We start from the raw sequence: 21738 nt of genomic DNA, 5'->3' as shown, positions 1-21738 counted from the left end.
TCGGCGATAAGCCTCAGGCTGTTATTGGTGCACGTATCATACCGATATTGCCATCGTGATGATCTTAGCGCACCCGTTTACGCTCGAAGTCTCTCGTACACAAAGTGTGGTGGCACGGCAAAACTGCGACGCTGACAGTATTATATTTGGAGGACAGTATTGTGCAGGTAGATATGGGTCCATGGATACTGCCCATGGATGGCGATAAATATATGCCATCCATCGTAGTAAGTGATGATTGGCTGCCTCTGAAAATAAAAGCGGTGCACACGGTGATGATCGGATGCATCGAGATGGCTTTCATAGATTATGGATCATGCGGAAACGGCGATGCATTTCATTTCTGATGTATCCAATTCCGATTGCGACTGATCAACCAAACTCTTCAACTGAGCAAAAAGTTTGATTTTAGCAGGGAGCTGTACAAAGTATCAAAAATCGAGTAAATTTTATGAAATGACGTTGTAATCCTGACCTGATATTGTGTTACAAGGCCTGACGTACTAGGAACCACGAATAATAACGTTTCGCTTATGTTCGAGGAGGTATCGCTGACAGGATCTGCGATAGTCGGATAGCATAGCTTGAATGGTTGTAATCCAACGTTCTTCTCTGACGCCCGGGATGCTTTTGACGCGCCTGACGATCCAGAGGCCTTGGATGGTCCGGTCGTCATCTGCAAAAGCGCCTTTTGGAGTATCTCCCAGTTGGATATACCGACGAGACAGAGAAATCTAGGGCGGTGGAGTGCGAGCTTGCCGAGTAGGATAGGTACAGACGAGACACGCTCTGAACAGGACAGTTCTGATGCCTGAGATTAACACGTTAGCACGCAGTTGAAAAACGAGTACCGTGCCAACCTCCGAGGATGGTCTGTCAACTAGATCTGTCTACGATTGATATACGTCAGTTTAGGTAGTAAACATAGTGAATATTTTGAGCTGACTAAACCAATGTTGAATGTTTTTGGTAAGGAAGAATCCTCCGAGGGTGGCAGTAGCCTAGGTGTAAACCCTAAGAAGTCTATAGTCAAGAGCTTCTCCTGGTCATCGATGGAGACGACATACCAGATTGGTGAAGACACTTCCAGAAATGATTCGACGGGTGGGCAAAGTGGTGTCCTCTCTTGGCGGACATATAACCTGGACTAAGAATGATATGGATGTTACAATGGTCCTATCAGAAGTAAGCATAATGCAAAAGATACTCGACCTACTTAATTCCGCAGAAAACGACTACACAGAACACCTTAGGCAAAATTTGGAATGATGGGTTTATTACACACCGTCGAGCCCGTAGGCTAGATAATCTGTGAGGGGTGATAAATGGGCATACGCTTCCGGTGGAGCATATCCGCGCTTGAGCTTTTTGGCGGTATTCTTGGACAGACTTGCGTTGGGTGCCTTTCGCTTACCCTTTCCAGGTGATGTTGAACTCAAGGCATCGACGTGGCACTTGACTTCTGGCTTTCGAGATTTCACGGCCGCAGCAACTCTGAAGGAACGTCGTAGCTCGGACCTATGGACCGTAGCGACTGCGGAATCGAGCTGTGGTTGGCATGGGGTTGAGATTAATGTGAATTTGGAAATGGATTCCCTGAATTTCTCTGTAACAGACGCGTCTCCGTCATTGCGGTCTTCCTCGAAAGACATCTGGAGCAATCCCTGAAGGAGGAGCTAGGAGGAGCCTTAAGTGGCGAGTTGCTCGTGAGAAATTTATAGCGGAGAACTATTCGATCGCTGCGCGAACAGTCGTCCAACATTTTGGTTGTGTACTAGCTAGTTCTCTTTGCAGACGTAAAGCAGAATTAACGGACTGCGGACCTGTTCGGCAGCACTGTATGCAAGAACACTCCCATGGGCATCTAAACGCCCAGCGTCGCGCATGGCCGTCGCCCACGCCAAATTCAGAAATGCACTCAGCAGTTTTGGAGTCTGGAGCCCCAGCTACTTGATCGCACAGCCGAGGTATCTCGAAAGAATACTTCACCTGTCTCTATGTGTACGGATGCGTCACTTTCACAGTAAGTTCCAGAGACAACATCTCAACGTCGCGACCATTATCCATCATAATTCATACCTTTGGTCATAGGTTCGTGCACCCTCAGGATTTGACAGGCCGCTAGGCAAAGAATCTAGCCCTGCCAATGCCGTGCTGCTGGATAACGGCAAGATGTCGATATAGCTTTTTTTAAGTGTGGAGAGTCGATGGAATCCTGTGCAAGATGGTCTTCGGAAGTCGCATAATGCTGCGCCCCTGCATTGAGCGGTCCGAGGTCCTCATACATACGATGTCTTATACCGGCGCTGCGGGCATCGACAATTCAAGATTGAGGTCTATGAAGGGTAGATTGTCGTTTCCAAAAGCAAACTCCACCTGACCTGCTACAAAGGAAGTTATTCGATCCGATGTACATGATTCAAATCAAGTAGTTCTTATCCCATGTCCCGGTTCATAGTCGGCGATAACATAGAAGTCGCTGAGAGAGTTGCATCATGAGGTCGGCACGAGGCAACGTGTTCGCCCTAGGTTCCATGCCGATGCTAATGTATGATTATGTATATTTGAAACGGAGCCTTTGTATCGAACCATGCGACTAAAGTCGAACAAACAAAAGGCACTCCTTCAAGGTTTCACGCTTTATTGTTTAGTTATCAGTTTCTCTCTTTTACTTGAACTTCAATCATGCCACCCAAAGTAGCTCCTGGTCAGCCTCGTGGAGGCGGTGTGGGGGGCGGCGGCGGCAGAGGTGGTCGTGGCGGTGGTCGCGGCGGCCCTCGCGGTGGACCACCTCCTCGCGGCGGCCCAGCTGGGGGAAGAGCAGTTCATACTCCCACTGGTCCCGCCGCTCTGCCTGGAAGCCATGTTCAGGCCGTGGGGGTAAAACGACCTGGATATGGAACGGCAGGCAGAGCAGTGACCGTATACTCCAACTTCTTCAAGATTAGTCTCCCGGAAAGCGTTATCCATCACTACGACGGTTGGTATTGGCTCTTTTCAAATCTCGTCCCTTTGTCTGATTTCATTCATTTTTCTTTTTTTACGACACAGTGGGTAAGTGCTGAAGTTCATGATTCTCTGTGTGACTTGCTGTTGATAATCGCGTCAATCTATGTGATCAGTGATCTCGCCTGATGAGAAGGTACTTCCAGCACGCTTAAACATGGACTTGATCCATCACCTTCAAACTATCGATGCCGTCGATGTCTTTACTCCCCGGGCCGTTTACGATGGGCGAAAGAACCTCTTCGCCCCCAGGGAACTGCCTTTCGGTCCGCAGAACAGCCAAGAGGTGTGCTTATCTGATATGCTACTATGCTCATCACTTACATCTATGTAGTTTGATGTATGCCTCTCTGATGACCCCAATCGCGGAAGCCCTGGGGAGAACACGGGGGGCCGCGGTCCTAAGGTGTACAAGATCAGACTGACGAAAGTTGCACAAATCAACCCTGAGTAGGTTATTTTATCTTTCTAAACGTCACGTTACTGAATTTGTCTTCGTTAGAGTCCTACAACGCTTTATTCTTGGACAGCAGTCACATGATAACAGTGTTTTGACCGCCTTGACGGTAGGTGTTTTTGTAAGGGACGCTTGAATTGATGGTTGACGTCGCAACAGGCATTGAACGTTGTCGTCCGTATGGAACCGACAATGAAGTATCCCTTTAATGTTCGGTCTTTCTTCACCGACCGGGAGACTAAGGATATCGGTTCCGGCCTTGTCTTATGGCGTGGATATTTTCAATCAGTGAGGCCCGCAATCGGACAACTACTCGTCAACGTTGATATTTCGACTGGAACGATGTATAAGTCTGGAGCACTGATGGATGTCTGTCTCGAGTTCTTAGGTAGACCTGGGCAACACGCGTTACTCAGCCCGCGAAGCGGTTTGCCCGATCGTGAGCGAATCCGTTTGCAACGTTTTATTTCAGGCATCCGAGTTAAAACAACATACGCCGGCGAAAACAAAACTCCTCGCGTTGTCAAGAAATTGAGCAGTGCAGGCGCTGCAGATTTAAGTTTCACCTTGCGGGATGGAACTAGTAGGACCGTGGCTCAGTATTTCCAAACGATCCTAAACCGTCCTCTGAGGTTCCCGAACAATCTTTGCATTGAGGTAAGTCTGTTCGCAGGGGGTCTTGAAACATCTTATCGGGATTTGTAGGTTGGCAGTGGTGCCTTGATCCCTGTGGAACTATGCACGATTCCACCAGGTCAAATCATGCGGAAGCAGGTTCCACCTGAGAAAACAAAGGACGTTCTGGAATTCGCTACAAAGCGACCTGAAGCCCGCCTTGCTAGTATCACAAACGGTCTTTCGGTATGACCTTCGTCATTTACAGCGCGCTATACTCAGCAGTCTTGTTAGGTCCTTCAATACGGCCAGTCGGAATACGTGCGCCAGTTCGGCATGCACGTCGAAGATACTACCGGACCACTGACCGTAATGGCCCGTGTCTTGCAACCGCCGAAATTGAAGTACGGCCCAGGTAGTGCGCAGCCGACCATTGTCAGTATTATAGTTTGTTTGCATTGCTGCGTACTGATATTTTCCTGTTCTTTAGACACCAAGTAACGGCGCGTGGAATATGTAAGTGTTGTTATACGATATCTCTTCGTTGCTCATAGGTTTCCAGGATCGATAAGCGATTCTTCAGACCTGCAGCTATTGACAGGTGGATCGTGGTAGTTTACGAGAGGCAGCAGCGGTTTAACCCACAGGCTGCACAAGACATGATCGATGGCATGCTGAGGAGTTTCAAAGACGTTGGTCAGTGGCTCATATGACTATATCAGGTCAAATTTTTGACACATTCGAACAGGTATCCGTATCACCGACGATAAGCCGATGGTAACCTGGCAAAACGGTCAAGGCCGGATTGCGGACGTAAGTTGTGTTCTGCGAAGACTGTTTGAATCTGACTCGAACGCCTACTTCAGCAACTGCGTGCCGCTGGCACTGAGTGTTTCCAAAGGACGAAACAGCGCCCACAACTCATAGTTGTAGTGCTTCCCGAGAACGGCAATGACATTTACACTGCGGTTAAACAGTAAGTTCCTTGGCATTGTGTTGTATCAATGACTCATGGTCTTCTGTATAGTTTTGGGGACATTACAGTAAGGCTGCTCGATGGACCCGTTATATGACCTCTGAAAATATGACTTTAGGTCGGTGTTGCGACCCAATGCCTGAAGAGTCAGAAGTGCTTCCGTGCAAAACCACAATATTACGCAAACGTCTGCCTTAAGTACGTAATTGTTAATCGAACACTAAATTTCGCTTTAATGTTTTACTCCTTACAGGGTCAACGTTAAGCTGGGTGGTATCAACACTATTCCAGATCCCCAGTCGGTCTCAGTTCTCACTGACCCCCGCAACCCTACTATCGTCATGGGTAAGCCCCATTGTTACTTTTTTCTATATTGAAGTGAAACAGTCCACCAGGTGCCGACGTGATTCATCCTGCGCCTGGCTCTGATGGCCGTCCTTCATTCACGGCACTGGTCGGCAATGTTGATTCTGATACCGCCAAATACATCGCTACAAGCCGTGTTCAGGCCTCTCGGGTTGAGATCATCGAAGATCTCCAGGACATGGCAAAGGTGAGCATTTTTTCCGTATAATTTGCTTGTACTAATTGTGCACTCTTAGCACGTCCTGAGTATGTACATGAAGTATCGCCAGTTCGCGGAGAAGAAGACAGGGAATCTTGCCCCTACGCGTCTCATCTTTTACAGAGGTTCGTTGCAGAAGCCATTCATACCCTTTCCATATGCTGAGCATACAACGTAGATGGTGTTTCTGAAGGTCAATTCAAGCAAGTTCTCGATTCTGAACTAAAGGCGATCAAAGGCAAGTTCGTGTTACTTTTGGGACTGTCGAAATCTGACAACCTATGCAGACGCTTGCGCGGAGTTGAAGATCAACCCAAAGATTACAATCATCGTGGTTGCGAAACGTCACCACGTTCGCTTCTTCCCAAGCGGCTCAGGATCGAATGAACAGGATAAGAGCGGCAACTGCCTTGCAGGCACTGTTGTCGACCAGGTCGTCGCCCACCCCACGGAGTTCGACTGGTATCTGCAGAGCCATGGCGGTCTGCTTGGTACGAGTCGCCCCGCGCACTACAACGTGCTCTACGATGAGAACGAATTTAGGTGACCTCACCTCCATGCTCCTATGTAGTAGATTGTATGCTGACAATGGCTATGCATCTAGCGCCGATGGTCTGCAATCTCTGTCTTTCGCTTTGTGCCATGTATATGCACGGTCAACTCGGTCTGTTTCGATACCCGCTCCTGTATACTGTAAGTCCATGTCCAAGGCGCTCGCCGGCAACGACGTGACTGAACTATTCATCAGATGCAGATATTGTCTGCTCGCGCGCCAAGAATCACTACGACCCTCAAGGGAATGTAGATTTCTCTGATTCTGCGACTCAACTTGACACAGCTCAGGCTGAGGGCGCCTTGGAGGCGTACAAACGTGGATTCAAGCCCTTACATGCCAACATGGCAAGTTTGATGTACTTCTCTTGAACACTGTTGCTTTACCTACTTATGTAATCGCCTCGAAGCAAATGACGGAGTCTTTTCTTTTCTTTTCCGCTGCCGTGTATCATCCAATTTCTCTCACTAGTACTGTCTCATGATGACCTCGCACCTCTCTGTAAAAAATACGTACGCACGAATACCATTGGGACCCGCATTGGGACCTGTATTGTTTGACGTATTATGTTCGGACTGATGACTGTAACGCTGCGATATTCGTCGCACACAAGCGCTGGGCAAGAGCGCTTAAGTGAAGCTAGTGTTTTTACAATACAGGGTGGTAGCGAGACGATGAGACACGACGACCTGAAGCCCTTATACGATACCATTAATACGCGCAACGAGAAGAAATGGTTAGTGGTTAGATCGAAATGATCGGCGAAATCAAAGAGAGAATTAGAAAGAAATGTATCCATAATGTACTTTGATGACGTAGACCGTAGAATTTAGTGAAGACGCAACCCAGTAAAGCTTTGGACTCAATTTCTGCACGTCAAGTCTTACTACCAGCGTCCGTCATGTCGTATACACGAGTCACCCCCAAAAGCATAGGAAAGAAGTTGATCATCCGCCCCGTGAGGCCATGGTTTTTCCCTATAGCCAAACCGACGTCAGAGTCCTCCGCAGCTTGCTCTTTGTGCGTATGGTCACAAGGTTAGGTGTCGTAACCTTGCGCCAACCAGCATATGGGTTACGAGGGTCTGGGCGAAGTAACACACAAAGATGCTCCTGCTCCGGCTGAAGAATGCCATCTCCACTAGTATCGTAGCACCAGTAGTCCACGACCCCTGCAGAATAGTTGGAGTACGCGTCGGTTTCGACGTCATCAGTGTCAATCTTCTCGTAAACGGCCACCTCTTGTTGTGACAAGTCAACAAGGAACACTTGAATTTGTAACCCGCGCTTGGTCATGACGATGTTCCGATCGCCGCGCCACACTGTGGATGGCAGAAGAACGTCGTTGCTATCCACAGGATTAAGGGGACGGTAACCTCTCGGCGATTCTGGGAATGCAGGGCTGTCGGAAGAACTTGGTCCTGCCCAAGCGAAGATCTGCCATTGATCGCACTTGAGGATGATGGCCTCCATCAGCCTGTAAAACGCCCGTTTCCCCTCTCCATATGCTACCATCATGCTCACGTCAAAGATTCCGATGAGGGAGTAAGCGACATCTTCGATGCGCGTAGTTGTCCGAGTAGAGGCCCACATCATCTTCTCATGGACGTTGCGTGTGCCTGGCTGGAAATGGCGTAGGTCGTCGAGAGGTATCCTCGTGGCGCGCGAGAGCACAGCCATGACCTCTAAATTTTCCTTGTCATTGAAGTTACTGGTGAGCGGCTCCCAGTTTCTGACGTAAAACTTCATCCTCCATGGCGCAAGCAGCTCTTGCAGAGTCCACCCGCGGGTGAACCATACATCGTCGTGGAGATCATCGACCGACGTGCTATCAGCGAGGTATGCGATGCAGACATAGGCATCACGATACCACTTAAACATCGACCGGATGGCCTCTTCGAGCTCGGTACTGCTGTCCTTGTTGATGCAGCATGTATCGGACCATGCCAGTCGGCACCCGAACTCGTTGGCTTTCTCGCAGAACTTCACGAGTTTTTCATAACCGTACGGTCTAAAAGATTTCAAGATGTCGGAGAAGGTGGGTTCGCCGGTGTCTAGCCAACGGTGCGAGAGGACAGCGAATTTCAGAGTATCCTTGACGATATCTCTGATCGCGTCCTCCCTCTCAGCTGTAGGGCATGATTCCCTCAAATCGACAAGACGATTGTGGATAACCTCCTCCGTGATCAAGGCGACCTCTTTGCGGAACATTTGCTTCACTTCATTGCGGCCGACAAGTCTTTTGTCTGGCACGTAAATGAGGTACGTGGGCAGTTCATTTTGCACATATGTACTGAATATGCGCATAACCTCGGGAATTGCAGACTTAGTGGAAGAGTCCTATCATGAACCATGAGCCAGGTGTAACAAAGTGAGAGGCAACACTAACCGGGAGATCTGGGCCACTCCTATCGTTGGGGTTTTTGGGTGGAAGGTTGACTCTAAGGCCTTTAATGCCCAACGTGGGCGGCTAGCAGAAGGTTAGAAATGTAACACCAGCCGGTACAACCTCGTACAGTTATCTGTCCCTGAGGAAAAATATCGCGGACATCATCGATGACCTCTCGCTTCAACTTGTGGAATTTTGCCTTTCAAAATACATTTCTCCATAAGACAGTATAATTTCCACTTCAGCAACGTTACCCCTCACCTTGAGTGCCATTTGGTCATTGTCCTCCATGGTGATATCCATTACCTGGTGCACAAGGTCTTCAAAGAAGTTACCCATTTCAGTCGAACTAAGGCGAGCGGTCTGGTGAAGGTTCTAAGAAAAAAAGGGAATGATGGTCACGTCGATGAAGGAGGTTTCACTCCTCGTTATATAGTACAGGTTTTCTGCGATCCTGTGTATGTAGTGCAAACCATGACCCTAAACCCCTGGTACCGTGTTGCAGCACCGCTTGAGCATCGCATTGAGTTTCGAAGATTTGCTCATTGCGGTGAGCTTCGAATGGGCCTGCTGGAAACTTTATCCAGAACCCCTGAGTTACATATTTTGGGGACGGCATATTGCGCAGATAGCTCTGACCAGTACATATTAGTTTGGAATCAAGTTGCGTCCGTCACATTGCAACGTACCTTAGAAGTCACTGCCTCGCTGCTGTATGCGGTTATGCCCCAGATCTCCTATAGCTTTGGGCACGAACCCCAAAACGTGTCAAAACTGAGCTAGTCATTTCGAGATCTGCGCTGGGCACTGTATGGTAGTGATTACGAGATGGAATTAGAGAAGATGGTCCATTAAACTGAGTTCCGGTCCTTGACATATGTCAAGTGTTCTTAGCACGTGCATCGGTCAGATTCATGCGCGATCTCCACTGGCACAAACAGCACAAACCCAATTTTCCCTTCACGAAGGTAGATAACGCTCGCGCAACTTGTTTAGCGAGTCGTCAAGCGTTCTCTCGGACCAAGATGCAAGCTCAAAGCATCTAAAAAAACACTGATATCATAGCATAAATCCCATCCACAGAACAATATAAGTATTCATACATGATAAATGTAGATGTGCATACCAAAAAATAAAGCATGCTGTTGTTTACACTCCCAATCACGACTGAGCAGCCTCTCGGCTAGCGAGGAACACACCCATCTCTCTCGTTTTCCCTCTTGCGCTCGACAGTCCAACGCTTGGAAATCCCCGTGCAACCTCTCCCTCAATGGCGAGCCCCATGCGCTCATGGGGGACAGGGAATGCAGCAACGGCTGGAGACACAGAAATGGACGGTGCGGGAGTATAAGGTGCCGTGGACTGTGATGCTGTTGAAGACGAGAGTGGCGAGAAGCGTTTTGACGTGCGGTATTTTGACTTTTTGGCTGAGTTGGGCAGCTGCATTTCGGTCTGTGGGTATGACGGTGGGACAGCTTGTGCCAGCTCAGGCTGATGATGGTTGTAATTTAAATTTGCATCTCCGTTGGAGACTGAAGCAGATGTCCGAGAGCGAGAATCTGAACCCGAACCACTCCAAATAGAATACCGTTTCTTGCGGGTGTATAACTCCCCGCCAAGGTCAGCATCGTCGACGTCCTCAGAGCCTTCCCCCTCTCCCCCTATGGCTGACAATTCTTCTTGCCCCCGTATAAATGGCCCAAATTCACTGGCTGGCAGCGAGGGTATTGCGGATTCCCCACTGCCCTGGAACCCCTCGAAACCACTCTCTTTTACAACAGAGTTACCATTGAGTGAGAGCAAAGTAGACATGCGCTCTCGCTCCTTGCGCTCCCTGCGCCGTGCCTTCCTCTCTGCCTTCCGCTGTGCTTCCTCATCACGTCTGTGCTGCTCGGCTTCTGCGCGGTCTGGAGACGACAGGCGAGCAATAGTCGATGCATCCAGTGGTGCTGCATCCGAGTCTAGCGTGGATGATGATGCAGTGCCAAGTGTTCTCCTCCTCCATCCTCGTTCCTCTTCATCATCCGAAAGGTAAATCGGCGGGCGGCCGAATAATGTGTACCCAAAGAGTGTCAGTGAGAATGCAGGACGCTTTCGAGGCTTTCTCCGGCCAGCACCGATGTTTGAGTGCAGAGAGAGCGTTTCTATTTCTGTGTTTGTGTCACGCAAGAGCCCTTCGAGTTCGTTTGATGGCAACCTATGGGTTCTGGCATCGCTATGGGCATTATCATTGGAGTTGACAGGCGCTATGCTACTAAAGCATGGCATGCACGAGGCCAAAGCAGCTCGTATGCTGTCCTTGTAGGAGAAATTGTCCACAGCCATGAGTTTGATCCAGACAGTTGCGGTGTGTGAGGGTATGATTTTCCGGTACAACGCCAGCGCAATGTGTGTAAGTCAACAAATAGGTTCCGCCGAGAGGTCGTAGTCACAGTCGTAACAAACTCCGGCCTGCCACAGGCTCAGAAAAGCACAAACACGTGCAACGCTGAATTTGACCTCAATTATTGATTCAAAACGGTAAGAGAATACCGCCGTTGCTAGTAGTTAACTTCAAAATAAGTCGAATAGAAAAGTACAGCTGTTCTTGTATAGTAAGTACTTCTCATTCAACTAAGCTGTGAGTAATTATACAAGGCGACACTCAAACTTCAAGCCATCCATGCGAAGAGAACAGAAGAGAAACATCACTCCATACCAGCCGAATCAGGGTCGAGCAAGCTGTTACTTGGGGTTAGTTCTGCCAATGAAATGCACATGAAAAGCTCACCTATACTGTTTCATTAGGGAACACTCACCACCGTTCTCCAGATCAATGTTGTACGAGTAGAAATAGCCCTCGGACGAGATGACCATGACCTGTGGTAGCGTTCTGCACCAAACATGAGAAAACTGAGGCAGGAGCAAAGAAACAAATTTGATCATACCCGCTGAGCGCAACAATGCATCTTGCTCCACTTGTCGGTAGCCGCAGGAACGCAAAGTCACGAGATGGTTCCCACATCTCGGTCAATGTATTAGGGAGATAGCCCCCAACTGAATGCGACAGACTCTTGGTCATTTGCATCGACTTGCGACGAAGACTCAAGCTAGACAACATTAGAAATAAATTTTACACTGCGAAAGAATACGATCAACGTACGAAACACCGCTCTTCTTGCGTTCGTCTGCGAATGCTTCATACCCTCCATCCATCCCTGCGGACCCCTCCCTGCCATCAATGGACTCCGGCGGGCTAGACAGGGCATCATTCTTCTTACTGGACGAGGACGACGGAGCTTTTTGATAGCCAAGTTTGAAGATGTGTACCGTGTCATGTGCCGAGCTGACAGCAAGCAAAGATGACACCACATTGAAGTTAATCGAATATATTCGTGCTTCGCGTGTCCCCCGACGAAATTGGTACAATTTCTCTGCCCCAGGGATGCTCCAAACACGGATGACAGTGCCCTTGTCGGATGCAGTCGCAAGCATAGTACCTGTTGAATTGATGGAAAGGAAAGAGATTGGCGATTTGTGCGCCTGGATTACATTAGCAACTGTCAATGTGCGTGTGGAGAAGAGGAGAACGTCGCCAGATTGGTGACTGGATGATGGAGCCTGTGACGTAGAAGCCTGACTAGGCGATTGAGTTGTAGGGGAAGGGACAGGAGAAGGATAAGCAAGGTAGGAATTGTCAGCGGATGGTGAGAGGGCACATGTTGCTGGCACAGCTCAGCTGTAGATCGTTGGTGAGCGGTAGGTAGCGCGCTCACCTTCTGGGTTCGGTGTAGTCTCTATGATGTGCAGAAGACGCATGTTGGATATATCATAAATATATATTTCGACTTCCAACACAATGACGAGGGTTTTCCTGTTCAATTTGACAGAAAGGATGGAGGACGGGAACAGCAGTTCGCAGATCATGGATTGTCGCTGTCAGTGTGAAGAGATGACATTCCGATTTACATCAACACTTAGAGGAATATGCACCTTTGTATTGACAATTTGTAGTTTTCGTGGGCTAGACTGGGGTTGATCAGCGGCACCGACTAGCGCAATGAGCGAAGTGCAGAAGAGCATTTCAACGATGCCACGTGCGCCGTCATCTAAGCATAAGATGTTCCTGCCACTTCAGTGTCCACAACACCAGTACAAGACATGACAAATACGCACTCATCGTGTAGACTCTCCCGAATGGATCACAGTTAGTTATGCTGTACCCCTTCCGAGTTCCAACAGATATGCATCTAAAATGCGGTTCGAGATAGCGCTCCTTTATACGTCTAAGACTTACGAGAAATCTTGGTTGAAGTTAGCGAAGAGCATATTGGCGTTTGACTTCTCTGCCATGGTAGCGGAATGAGGCGTAATGTGCTTTGGTGGCAGCACTAATACTTGACATTTCAAACAACAACAAACATCATGAAGTTCGTGACGAAATCCACCGCAGGGCTGTAACACTGGAAGTTCTGACACCTCCCCAAGCCAAAACTTTTGCACTCTTTGGATATGGAGTCGATTCTATTGAGCGATGGAACAGAAGAGGGCGATCTATCCAACAATCTTCAGTCATCCGAATACACATATACCGAACTGCGCGAGCTGGGCTTGCGAATCTACAAAGAAGTCTGGAAACAATTTTACGAATGGGAACCAAGGGAGTGCCAACAAATAATCCACGCTTTGGCCGGCCGCCGGGTCCCCGGAGAAAGGGAAAACTATAATAAGACGATAGACCAGCTACTTGACCCCGGGACTCTTCAAGATTCGGAGATGCGGATCGACTCAGAGAACCCAAACCAACCTTTGCTGGTAGTGACCCAGTTCGATGCCGAGGGTCGAAGCATATCATACCCATTAGAGATAGAGGAGATCTCGGTCGATCCTGCTTTTGAGGCCCACCCTTCTTACGAGTCTTGTCCACCAGTCAATCAGAGCATTCAAAACTTGAGAGTGCACGATGCAGCTGCATTCATTCCGTATGGCGATGAGGAGAAATTCCCTGTCATGGAACATCTAGACAACTTTGAGTCGTTCGCATGGGAAGAAGATTTTGATCCAGACTGTAAGCCACGATCAGTTGAACATGCTGAAACCGCCACTAGAGATTGCATCCCCAGCGGAAATGATCCAAATAGAAACTGTCCGCCGACTACACAACGCTTCGAATATCTCGATAACGAACATTGATCGGATACGCGTATTCCCCAAACCACTCCGTGAATCGTACAACGATGGTCTTCTATGGCAAAGATTTCAGCGGTCAGCTTGCTTGATTCACGTCCTCGTGAGGACGGTCTCATTGTTTTATGCAGCGATTTCCTTCGCTGGCCTGGTGGAACTGAGGATGATATGGAGGGGGCCTGCATCGAGCCCGCACCTGATGATCTCCGTGAGAGGTTGTCATCTGTTCTTGCGACATTTTGTCCAAACCTTAATTGTTTGCGAACTCTGTGCACAACCCATAGTAAGTTCCACTGTAAATTTTCAATCTATTCTATTCATGTGGTCTGCTAGAGCATCCTCAGTTCGGGTCGTTCGGAGGCGGTAGGCCCAAGGTGACAAATCAAAGCATGCGACTCAGTGAAGGAGAGCCCTGTGGTGAAGAATGTTTCCGTCTAACAGACGAATCTTACATGGTAACCGCTGTCGCTGAGCACCCCACAACATTCATTCCTGATCCGTGTGGTCCTTAGGACAAAGTCTATTGGGAGAATGAATCCGACCTAGAGACATTGAAAACAATCTTATCAATATCACCCGATCTATTTCCTTGTCAGCTTGCGGATCTCTGCTTCAAGCCTTGCCGAGAAGTAAACACGTCTACATGTACCATATGCTGCCAATCTCACTTCTCTCAAGGTCTTTGTTCAGCGATCTCACATATTTCCTGATAACATGTTATATGATGATGACCCTGCAGGCGACGTGGAAAGTCATACAAAGAACAAAACAAAGAAAAAGGGCCGAAAGCCTCGTCCCATTTTTGGTACACCAATAATGTTTCTGTTGGGTGACCATGGGTTTCTGACTCGCAATCAATCGCAGAAGAAGATCCTGATCATGCAGAATTTGTCCCGTAAGTTCCTTTGTATGATCAAACAGATGTAAATCATGGGATACTTCATGATGCAGCCTCGAGCCTTGCAAGCATAAGGGTCCCTGTGAAAAAGAACGGTGTGAATGCTACCGTCGGAAACGACACTGTCAGCTGTCTTGCCGGTGTGGTGTAAATTGTCCGTATGGTCATGACTCAATTTGTGATACGGGTTAGGTTCTAAATCATTTCAGGCAATCGTCAATATCGCGGTTGCGAGTGCAAACGCTGCCTTTCAAATTGCCCGTGCGTTAAAAACCTTCGAGAATGTTTGCCCGGGATATGTAATAAATGCGATGCAAGGTAGGGTACAGCATTTAAACATTCAGTGAAGTGGGCTGAATTCCAATTTAGAGGTCAGACTACGATATTAACACGTTTACGCGCGTGACTCAGTGCAAGTGAACTTTAATCAGGCGCAACTGACGACCCATGCGTAAACACGAGGCTTCAGCGAAATGATACCAAGGTAAAGACGCCCGTCGTCCACGAATTATACTCACTACTGGTCAGGCGGTCGAGATCAGGCGGGCTAAACATGGCCTAGGAGCTTTCGCGGCGGAAGATATGAAGCCTGGCGATTTCATCGGAGGTGATGCGTTTCTTGGGACATTGGAGTCTAACAGCTTATGTTTCTGCTTAGATTATGTCGGCGGCATTTTGACGAGTGACCATGTTGAGATTCTACAGTACGCCTTCGCATTATTGAACACCGACGAAACTTGAAACATCCTCACTTCATGCAGTCATGTTACCGAATATAGCGGTCGCAATTATTTTTTCGAATTTTCAAACGCCAATGGGGATGAGATGCTTGATGCTGCGCCAGTCGGAAATGCTACTCGTTTCCTAAACCACGCGCCCGTTGAAAACGAAACGGAATCGGAATCGGAATCGGACTTTCCCAGGTCTGATGGGACGCCCCGCTCCAACGCGGAACTGGCTAATTGTGTAGCACAAGGTGAGTCTCGACGTGGAGCCTATTTATACCCATCAGCTGAATGATATGCACTCGAGTTCTTCTTGTCAACGGGGAGCATCACATCGGATTTTATACCAGTAAGGTTTCCAGATGGTTTACCGAGTCGTTCTACTAATTGTATTATCTGAAGCCAAGGCAGTGGCTCGTGGATCCGAACTTCTCTTGTGCTACGGTAAACAATACTGGTTAAAAACTGGCAAGGGAGACAATTTAGAACCATCCGAAATCGATTGATGGAGCGGGATGAGTATTGGTTCTACAGTATATAGAAGGATTACCATCCAAGATGTTCGTATCAACAATACCTGTACAAGACATGACCAGGAGGCACTCAGTACTCATTACGTAGACTAATTTGTGATACTGTCACTGGCACCTTTTCAAGTTGGTTTCATTTACACCTAAAACAGCTTGGCTTATATAACCACGGACGAGTCGATGCCCCACTCTCAGTCACATGCACTTGATCAGCGCCACTCTACTTTGCGTTTCGATTTTCGAATAACTACAAACAGTCATTGGCCCCATACGCTCGAAGCACTCAGCAACCAAGTCTACAACTTAAAGGCTTTCCTGAGCAACAACTCTTGCACTCTGTTGATATGGAGCTGTTTTTGTTGATCGGTGGAATGGGAGAAGGCGATCTATCCAAGCCTCCATTCCAACCTCAGTCATCCGAATACACCGTGATAGTACCGAATTGCACGAGTCACAGCTGGGCTCACAAATCTATAAAGACTCCTTACGAATGGAGTGCCAACCGCAGTTTTGCAGGGCTGCTGAGAAACAAACAAGTTCACGTGTAGCCTGCAGGCTGTGCTTTCAACATCATTCCAAGTTCTTTCAAGGTCCTCGTTCAACGACACCACTGTCTTTTGGCGTAACAGTTAAGCGGAAGACAGTCTTGACTCAGTTTCAGCATCACATCGGATTGTACAGCAGGCAGTGCATCAATTTGCTTTGTGAATGGTGTCATCTGAAGTCAAGGCAATGGCTGGCGCGGCCCGCCCGCTTGTGTTCAAGAACTTTACAAATCCTTCATTACATTCAGGAGATGCAACCGACTGACAGTGGAAGGACTCTTTCTACCCTCATCGTCGTCGGCAAGGTTTACAGAGGCTCTTCTGAACTCGTAATTTATAGGTTCTATTTTCTTCGATCTATATCGACACGTATCTACCTCTTTCTTGTCGATTTCACTGGGCTTCAAGCTTCAACGTCAACCATGATATCACGAAAGCAAAAACAGGGCTCACAGACTTGTGACATTCTGACCCTCGGGCTGCCGACCTCGATTTTCAATCGACTACTATTGACAGATCTTGCCTCCATTGAACTAAGGCGCGCAGATGAGTTATGTAGTTGAATTCTGGTTGCACAGCGAACTGCTCATACTCACACCACCTTTGTAACAAATATAGCCTTCGCAGCAATTGAGAGTATCGTTGCATCCTTCATCCAGGTTCGAACATGCACTGACAAACATAGATGCTGTCAAAGCAACCACAATGGCGAGGAGGGAAACGCGCATTTTCTATGCGAGGTGATATGGAATCTTCTGAGGTGAATCTCGGATGAGGGAACACTGTAGGACGATGGCCAGCTTTTATATCCTGCATACACTTATGGGAATGATCCTGATCAATCTGGCAGAATCGTTGAATCGTTATTGCTGTCAAATGGCATAAATCTCTGCAGAACTCGCAGGAACGTATCCATTTGGTTATGAACATCGAATCATAACCTGCATACAGACATCGACGATCGCCTTCGCAACCACGCTCAAATCACCAGTCTCTCATCCCAATCTCTCACTCATCGCTTCATCATTTGAACCTGCACTGACATTGCCAGGGTGGCGGTAAAGTTGAGAAACTGATGCTCATTCTCGTCGATATTTCCGATATACAGGTACTCGGTCGATATTTCATGTTAATTTTCTCTCACTCACACGTCGCTTCTTCACATGTAATAATTCGCCTACACCATTAGTAGGCCAGTAACCCTACAACTACTGCGCAGAGATAATGAGGCATCTTTCGGCAATTGATACTCATTCTCATTCTTCGCATGTGCTTGGTCAAATATTCTTGCATTGGTCATAGTTACAGCCACATCACAGAGCGCTCTTTTGAACACCAATGATGATATCAATACCCTGCAGATGACCCTATATACCTTTTTGAAATTTCTCTTCAAAATTTCTCTTTCTCATCAACCGTCCCTTGTAATTTTATATTGCATCCTCATCTCACCAAACAAATCAAATGTGGTCACTAGAAGTACTAGACTTGTATGTAGCATCAGGAAACACCGGGTCTCTTAGCGTCTTTTAATGTTCACTTACTCGCTCTTGTGTTCAAGAACTTTTCTTGTCTTACGGTAAAAAATATTGGACATGAGACAGACAGTTATCAAGCGATTGATGCAGCGGGCTGAGTGTCAGCTCTACTGTACCCACCAGAAAGAGGACAGCTGCCAAAATGCGGTTAAGATGCATCCCAATCTAAGATTGAAGGTGTGCATCGCCAAGGTCATGATATTGTCATGGTGGGTTTTCGGTAGACTGGTGACCAGCCCCTCTATGAGGCAAACCGTCGATAGAGGGACTGGTAAATCTGGGTTTGAATTTGGATAGTGCGCGCTTTGGAGTCGTCACATGACCTGTAGCCAATAAGAAAACTGAAATTTTCGACGTGAATATTTGAAATGTTGAAATTAATGTTTGATTCATATTGATGCGATGTATACACGGTCGCGTCATTAATGTATGTATCTACTCTACAACTCCAATGGACGTGAACTCTATCATCCAAGCTGTGCAGGAAGCCTCGATGGAAGGACTAGATTCATTTGCTCGTTTGCTGATACAAGAACGGCTCCCTACCGGTTTGGAGTGCGCTGTTGATCCGATCGTGAGTAGACATCCGGTTTCGTCTGGTACTCGGTGTAGGGATTGATGCTGGAGATCCCATGGTAATGTCGACAAAGCCAGAGTCCACGGAGCGATTTAGATCAGTCTCAGCAAGTACCGAGAGGTCTCCGTCACGTTCGAGCCATCCTTGAGACATCCTGGAATCCTTGAGTCCAAGTCAAGAAGAGCTTGAAAGTTAGGACCACTAGACACAGTGAAAAAAGATTGATTTGAGGCAGAATACATAAATAGAGCACATCTCAAACGTTAGGCTGCCCCGCAGCAGTTGGAATGAAAGCTGATCACTGCTGGAGACGACGAGCGACGTTACATAGAACAACGGTACTTGTAATGTATGATCAAATAACTTAGCAGACTTATCTAAGCAAGGTCTAAGTCCCGAACAGGGTTTTCCGTCATGTGACGACTCCAAAGCACGCACTATCCAAATTCAAACCCAGATTTACCAGTCCCTCTATCGACGGTTTGCCTCATAGAGGGGCTGGTCACCAGTCTAGGTTTTCGGGCGAACACGACTTAAACTCACACGAGTTCCTTCCTGTCGTTGTCAGAGGTCCGACATTAGGCGTCGCATTGCTAACTAGTTAGTATCACTAGTGCATCAGGGAAAGCCTTCCCCCTGAAATCAAGGTAATTTCCAGTAAATCCCTGGTTTTCCTTTGATTTTCAGTGAAATCATGTTTTACTGTTTTATTTAAGTCTGGTCATAGTTTCAATGAATTAGTTCGAATTCCAAGTGATTTCTTCTGAATACTAATGAATTAGTTCGAATTCACTCGTCGGTCATTGTCAAAATACACGAAAATCAACATTATATTGGATCAGAATGGCCTGTCAGTATGTACGAACGACTATCAAAATGTACAAAGTGAGATCAGTAATACATGGGTATCCGCGGGTGCACATGGCACAACAACCTTAGTTCAATCCTCGGACATTGCACTGAGATCGAGGTAGTCGAAGTTGCTCAGCGCACCAGATGGCAGCAACACATTGTCCGACACACTAACATAGTATGTTAATGGCAGGCATTCGATCAGAGGATGATGAAACGCACCAGACAGCCTTGTAAAGCCGTGCCATCAGCGCATGATACTTCTTTTTACCGCCTTCAAAGATCCGAGTGAGGGTTGCTTCATGGGCTTTGTAAACACTAATGTAGACAGTAGCATTGAATGATTTGACTTGAGAGCTCGACGGTGGATTGCCGCTCCTCCAGTCCATCAGTATGGCATAGATCTGCAACAACCATCACATTTAGTAAGTATTCATCTAGAAAATACAAATAAAAAACGTACAACAGTTGCAATCAAGGCAACCATAGCTATGGGGAGCTCCGGCTCATCATTGCCATCTAAGACCGACACAAAATCTTCATGTGATTGAACTCCAATCGAGTTCTTGCTGTCGAACAATGACTGATGTAGCGTATCGATCATGGCCTCGTCGCAGAAAGGTTGATCACCAAGGACTTTACCCTGGGCAGTGACATCAATATCGACAATGAAACATGACACTAACCACTCACATTTTGGTTAGTCGGAAAAATATACTTGTGACTTTTCAGGAGCTCTTCGACCTCATTGGAACAACCTCTCCGAAGTGCGAATCGAGACACAACGATTTGATGAGCGAGCTTTTTGATACCAGTGTGGAAAGCACTAAGCCGTCCCTCAGGCTTCAAGCAAGAGCATCAGCGTCGAGTTCATACCAAAAACAAACACGAACAATACTAGCAAGAGCAACTGCAAAGTCAGTGTCGTGTTTAAGCCTCTTCAATATAGCCCTTTCTTTATGCTTGTAGGCAGCGTTACTGACTGCTTGCATAGCCATGGTTCATTTCTCGGTGATAGTAGGGAATGCATTCTCGAAGATAGCAGATTTCTTGAGTTCAAAGACAGCCGTCTTCAAAACCATCTGTATGCGTGTGTTCTGAGCCTTGAGGTTGATGGGGCCGTCTGCTTCGTAAACTAGATTAGTGAACTCAGGCCATTTGAAAGGCGCATAAGTGTTGGATGTGTCACGTGGTTCCGGTCCAGGGGTTGTGACAGCGATGGAATCATCTAAGTCATGTGACGGCTGTGCAAACTGTGGTCTCTACAAAGCAAAAATCAGAAATAATCGTGAATCGGGCCAGTGAAAGGGATTGTTAGGTCACCTCAATCTGTTGTCGTCCTTCGAGCTTGCTCCTTTTCTTCTTCTCGTCAGGCTCACATTTGACCTTGACTGAGTCAGCTGTGACCGTGACGAGTTGGCCCGCCGGATCATCATCATCCCACGTTGATGCAGCGGCTGAACTATCACTGTAACGTGAAGCAAGGCGGGGTGGAACAAAACGCGGAATCTGACATTGTACCAATTTGTAAGTGACTATCAGCTAGTAAATTTGAAATCTCATGCACCTCTTTCATTAGTACCTCATGAAGATTCTCCGGGGTTTTAGACAGTAAGTCTGAGATATCACTGTCGTCTTCAACTTCCACATTGACATCTGACTTATTGGATTCAGAGTCGCTGATACCATATTCACTCGCAGAGTCGTCGGTGTCAACTGACACACCATTGTGACTTGTGAGAGTGGAAGCTACACCTATTTTAAGTTGAGTATCACTTCGACTCGGTTTTAAAGAGGCCACACATACTGCTTCTCTCACGACCACCACCTTCAACTGCTTTCTGTGTCTTTTTGACTGCTTTCAGTGTCTTCCTTACTGACTTTGTTGCAGGCGCAGACAGAAGCTCAGTCACCGTTGGTGCACGCTTGCGATTATTGCTGGTTGTATCATTCCAGACTGACATAGGTATGTAGCATAATTTTTTTTGCACAATATGGGTTTAGGCGCTCACCTTTGCGCTCCAGTGCTTTTTTCTTTGAAGACCATTGCAGCTCTTTGCGAGAATGTGAGTTTTTTTGGGTCTGATTATGACAGCCTCTGTACTCACTGCTATCTGCGATGTCATCAGCTATGTCTGGGGTTACGACCTCAGCGCCGGAAGACACTTGTCTCGCTGCTACTTTCTCTTTCTTTTTAGCATTCCGCTTCTGAGCAGCTATCTCAGATGGACGGGGAGGCATTTTAAAAGGTGAATGAGTGTTTTCTCTTTTCAAAGAGTGTACTGCTACGAAATTGAATGATACAGGACGCTGAGGGTAAAAAGAATGTAGCGGTCAAGTTGGTGGG

At 47.4% G+C, this 21738-nt stretch overlaps 8 protein-coding genes across 8 annotated transcripts; 3 read left to right on the top strand and 5 right to left on the bottom strand.

Annotated features, from left to right (window-relative positions):
- Positions 1-126: 126 nt before the first annotated feature.
- On the bottom strand, positions 127-1718 carry F5891DRAFT_314534 (uracil-DNA glycosylase-like protein). Its single transcript, XM_041371317.1, has 7 exons — positions 1286-1718; positions 1217-1235; positions 1068-1147; positions 947-1014; positions 861-890; positions 476-811; positions 127-419 (listed from the first exon to the last, which is right to left on the bottom strand). The coding sequence occupies exons 1-7, from the start codon at positions 1650-1652 to the stop codon at positions 315-317; spliced, it is 1005 nt and encodes a 334-aa protein (XP_041226013.1). The 5' UTR covers positions 1653-1718; the 3' UTR covers positions 127-314.
- A 927-nt stretch (positions 1719-2645) lies between these two features.
- Positions 2646-6736, top strand: F5891DRAFT_1034021 (argonaute-like protein). Its single transcript, XM_041361738.1, has 20 exons — positions 2646-2980; positions 3123-3292; positions 3341-3456; positions 3509-3572; positions 3623-4120; positions 4169-4324; positions 4373-4513; positions 4569-4594; positions 4641-4774; positions 4827-4891; positions 4945-5054; positions 5106-5121; positions 5173-5252; positions 5308-5399; positions 5450-5607; positions 5657-5744; positions 5798-5857; positions 5907-6162; positions 6224-6312; positions 6368-6736. Exons 1-20 carry the CDS (start codon positions 2686-2688, stop codon positions 6541-6543), a joined length of 2790 nt encoding a protein of 929 aa, XP_041226012.1. The 5' UTR covers positions 2646-2685; the 3' UTR covers positions 6544-6736.
- Positions 6737-7060: 324 nt separating this feature from the next.
- On the bottom strand, positions 7061-8772 carry F5891DRAFT_314475 (heterokaryon incompatibility protein-domain-containing protein). Its single transcript, XM_041371316.1, has 3 exons — positions 8688-8772; positions 8561-8641; positions 7061-8511 (listed from the first exon to the last, which is right to left on the bottom strand). Exon 3 carries the CDS (start codon positions 8476-8478, stop codon positions 7150-7152), a length of 1329 nt encoding a protein of 442 aa, XP_041226011.1. The 5' UTR covers positions 8479-8511; positions 8561-8641; positions 8688-8772; the 3' UTR covers positions 7061-7149.
- Positions 8773-9271: 499 nt separating this feature from the next.
- F5891DRAFT_314461 (uncharacterized protein) lies at positions 9272-10988 on the bottom strand. The gene is made up of 3 exons (XM_041371315.1): positions 9687-10988; positions 9509-9613; positions 9272-9449 (listed from the first exon to the last, which is right to left on the bottom strand). Exon 1 carries the CDS (start codon positions 10883-10885, stop codon positions 9722-9724), a length of 1164 nt encoding a protein of 387 aa, XP_041226010.1. The 5' UTR covers positions 10886-10988; the 3' UTR covers positions 9272-9449; positions 9509-9613; positions 9687-9721.
- A 79-nt stretch (positions 10989-11067) lies between these two features.
- F5891DRAFT_1034016 (WD40 repeat-like protein) lies at positions 11068-12972 on the bottom strand. The gene is made up of 8 exons (XM_041361737.1): positions 12837-12972; positions 12716-12789; positions 12533-12648; positions 12316-12475; positions 11703-12264; positions 11488-11649; positions 11331-11432; positions 11068-11281 (listed from the first exon to the last, which is right to left on the bottom strand). The coding sequence occupies exons 1-8, from the start codon at positions 12890-12892 to the stop codon at positions 11248-11250; spliced, it is 1266 nt and encodes a 421-aa protein (XP_041226009.1). The 5' UTR covers positions 12893-12972; the 3' UTR covers positions 11068-11247.
- F5891DRAFT_1034001 (uncharacterized protein) lies at positions 12973-16027 on the top strand. The gene is made up of 15 exons (XM_041361736.1): positions 12973-13607; positions 13663-13804; positions 13858-14009; positions 14060-14181; positions 14239-14355; positions 14405-14531; positions 14591-14621; positions 14678-14778; positions 14834-14942; positions 15054-15108; positions 15153-15231; positions 15283-15328; positions 15386-15600; positions 15657-15698; positions 15752-16027. The coding sequence occupies exons 1-15, from the start codon at positions 13052-13054 to the stop codon at positions 15853-15855; spliced, it is 1998 nt and encodes a 665-aa protein (XP_041226008.1). The 5' UTR covers positions 12973-13051; the 3' UTR covers positions 15856-16027.
- An 84-nt stretch (positions 16028-16111) lies between these two features.
- On the top strand, positions 16112-17292 carry F5891DRAFT_314185 (uncharacterized protein). Its single transcript, XM_041371314.1, has 3 exons — positions 16112-16974; positions 17043-17184; positions 17275-17292. The coding sequence occupies exons 1-2, from the start codon at positions 16370-16372 to the stop codon at positions 17056-17058; spliced, it is 621 nt and encodes a 206-aa protein (XP_041226007.1). The 5' UTR covers positions 16112-16369; the 3' UTR covers positions 17059-17184; positions 17275-17292.
- A 2187-nt stretch (positions 17293-19479) lies between these two features.
- Positions 19480-21734, bottom strand: F5891DRAFT_1278321 (uncharacterized protein; the record flags this gene model as incomplete). Its single annotated transcript, XM_041370313.1, has 10 exons — positions 21500-21734; positions 21404-21445; positions 21199-21348; positions 20974-21146; positions 20715-20900; positions 20471-20653; positions 20085-20234; positions 19855-20034; positions 19614-19795; positions 19480-19561 (listed from the first exon to the last, which is right to left on the bottom strand). Exons 1-10 carry the CDS (start codon positions 21630-21632, stop codon positions 19480-19482), a joined length of 1461 nt encoding a protein of 486 aa, XP_041226006.1. The 5' UTR covers positions 21633-21734.
- Positions 21735-21738: the final 4 nt, after the last annotated feature.

Source organism: Suillus fuscotomentosus (genome assembly GCF_016647785.1).
Source record: "Suillus fuscotomentosus strain FC203 chromosome Unknown F5891scaffold_27, whole genome shotgun sequence".
NCBI classification, from domain to species: domain Eukaryota; kingdom Fungi; phylum Basidiomycota; class Agaricomycetes; order Boletales; family Suillaceae; genus Suillus; species Suillus fuscotomentosus.
Note: the sequence above shows the minus strand (reverse complement) of the source record. Positions and strands in the feature narration are given on the sequence as shown.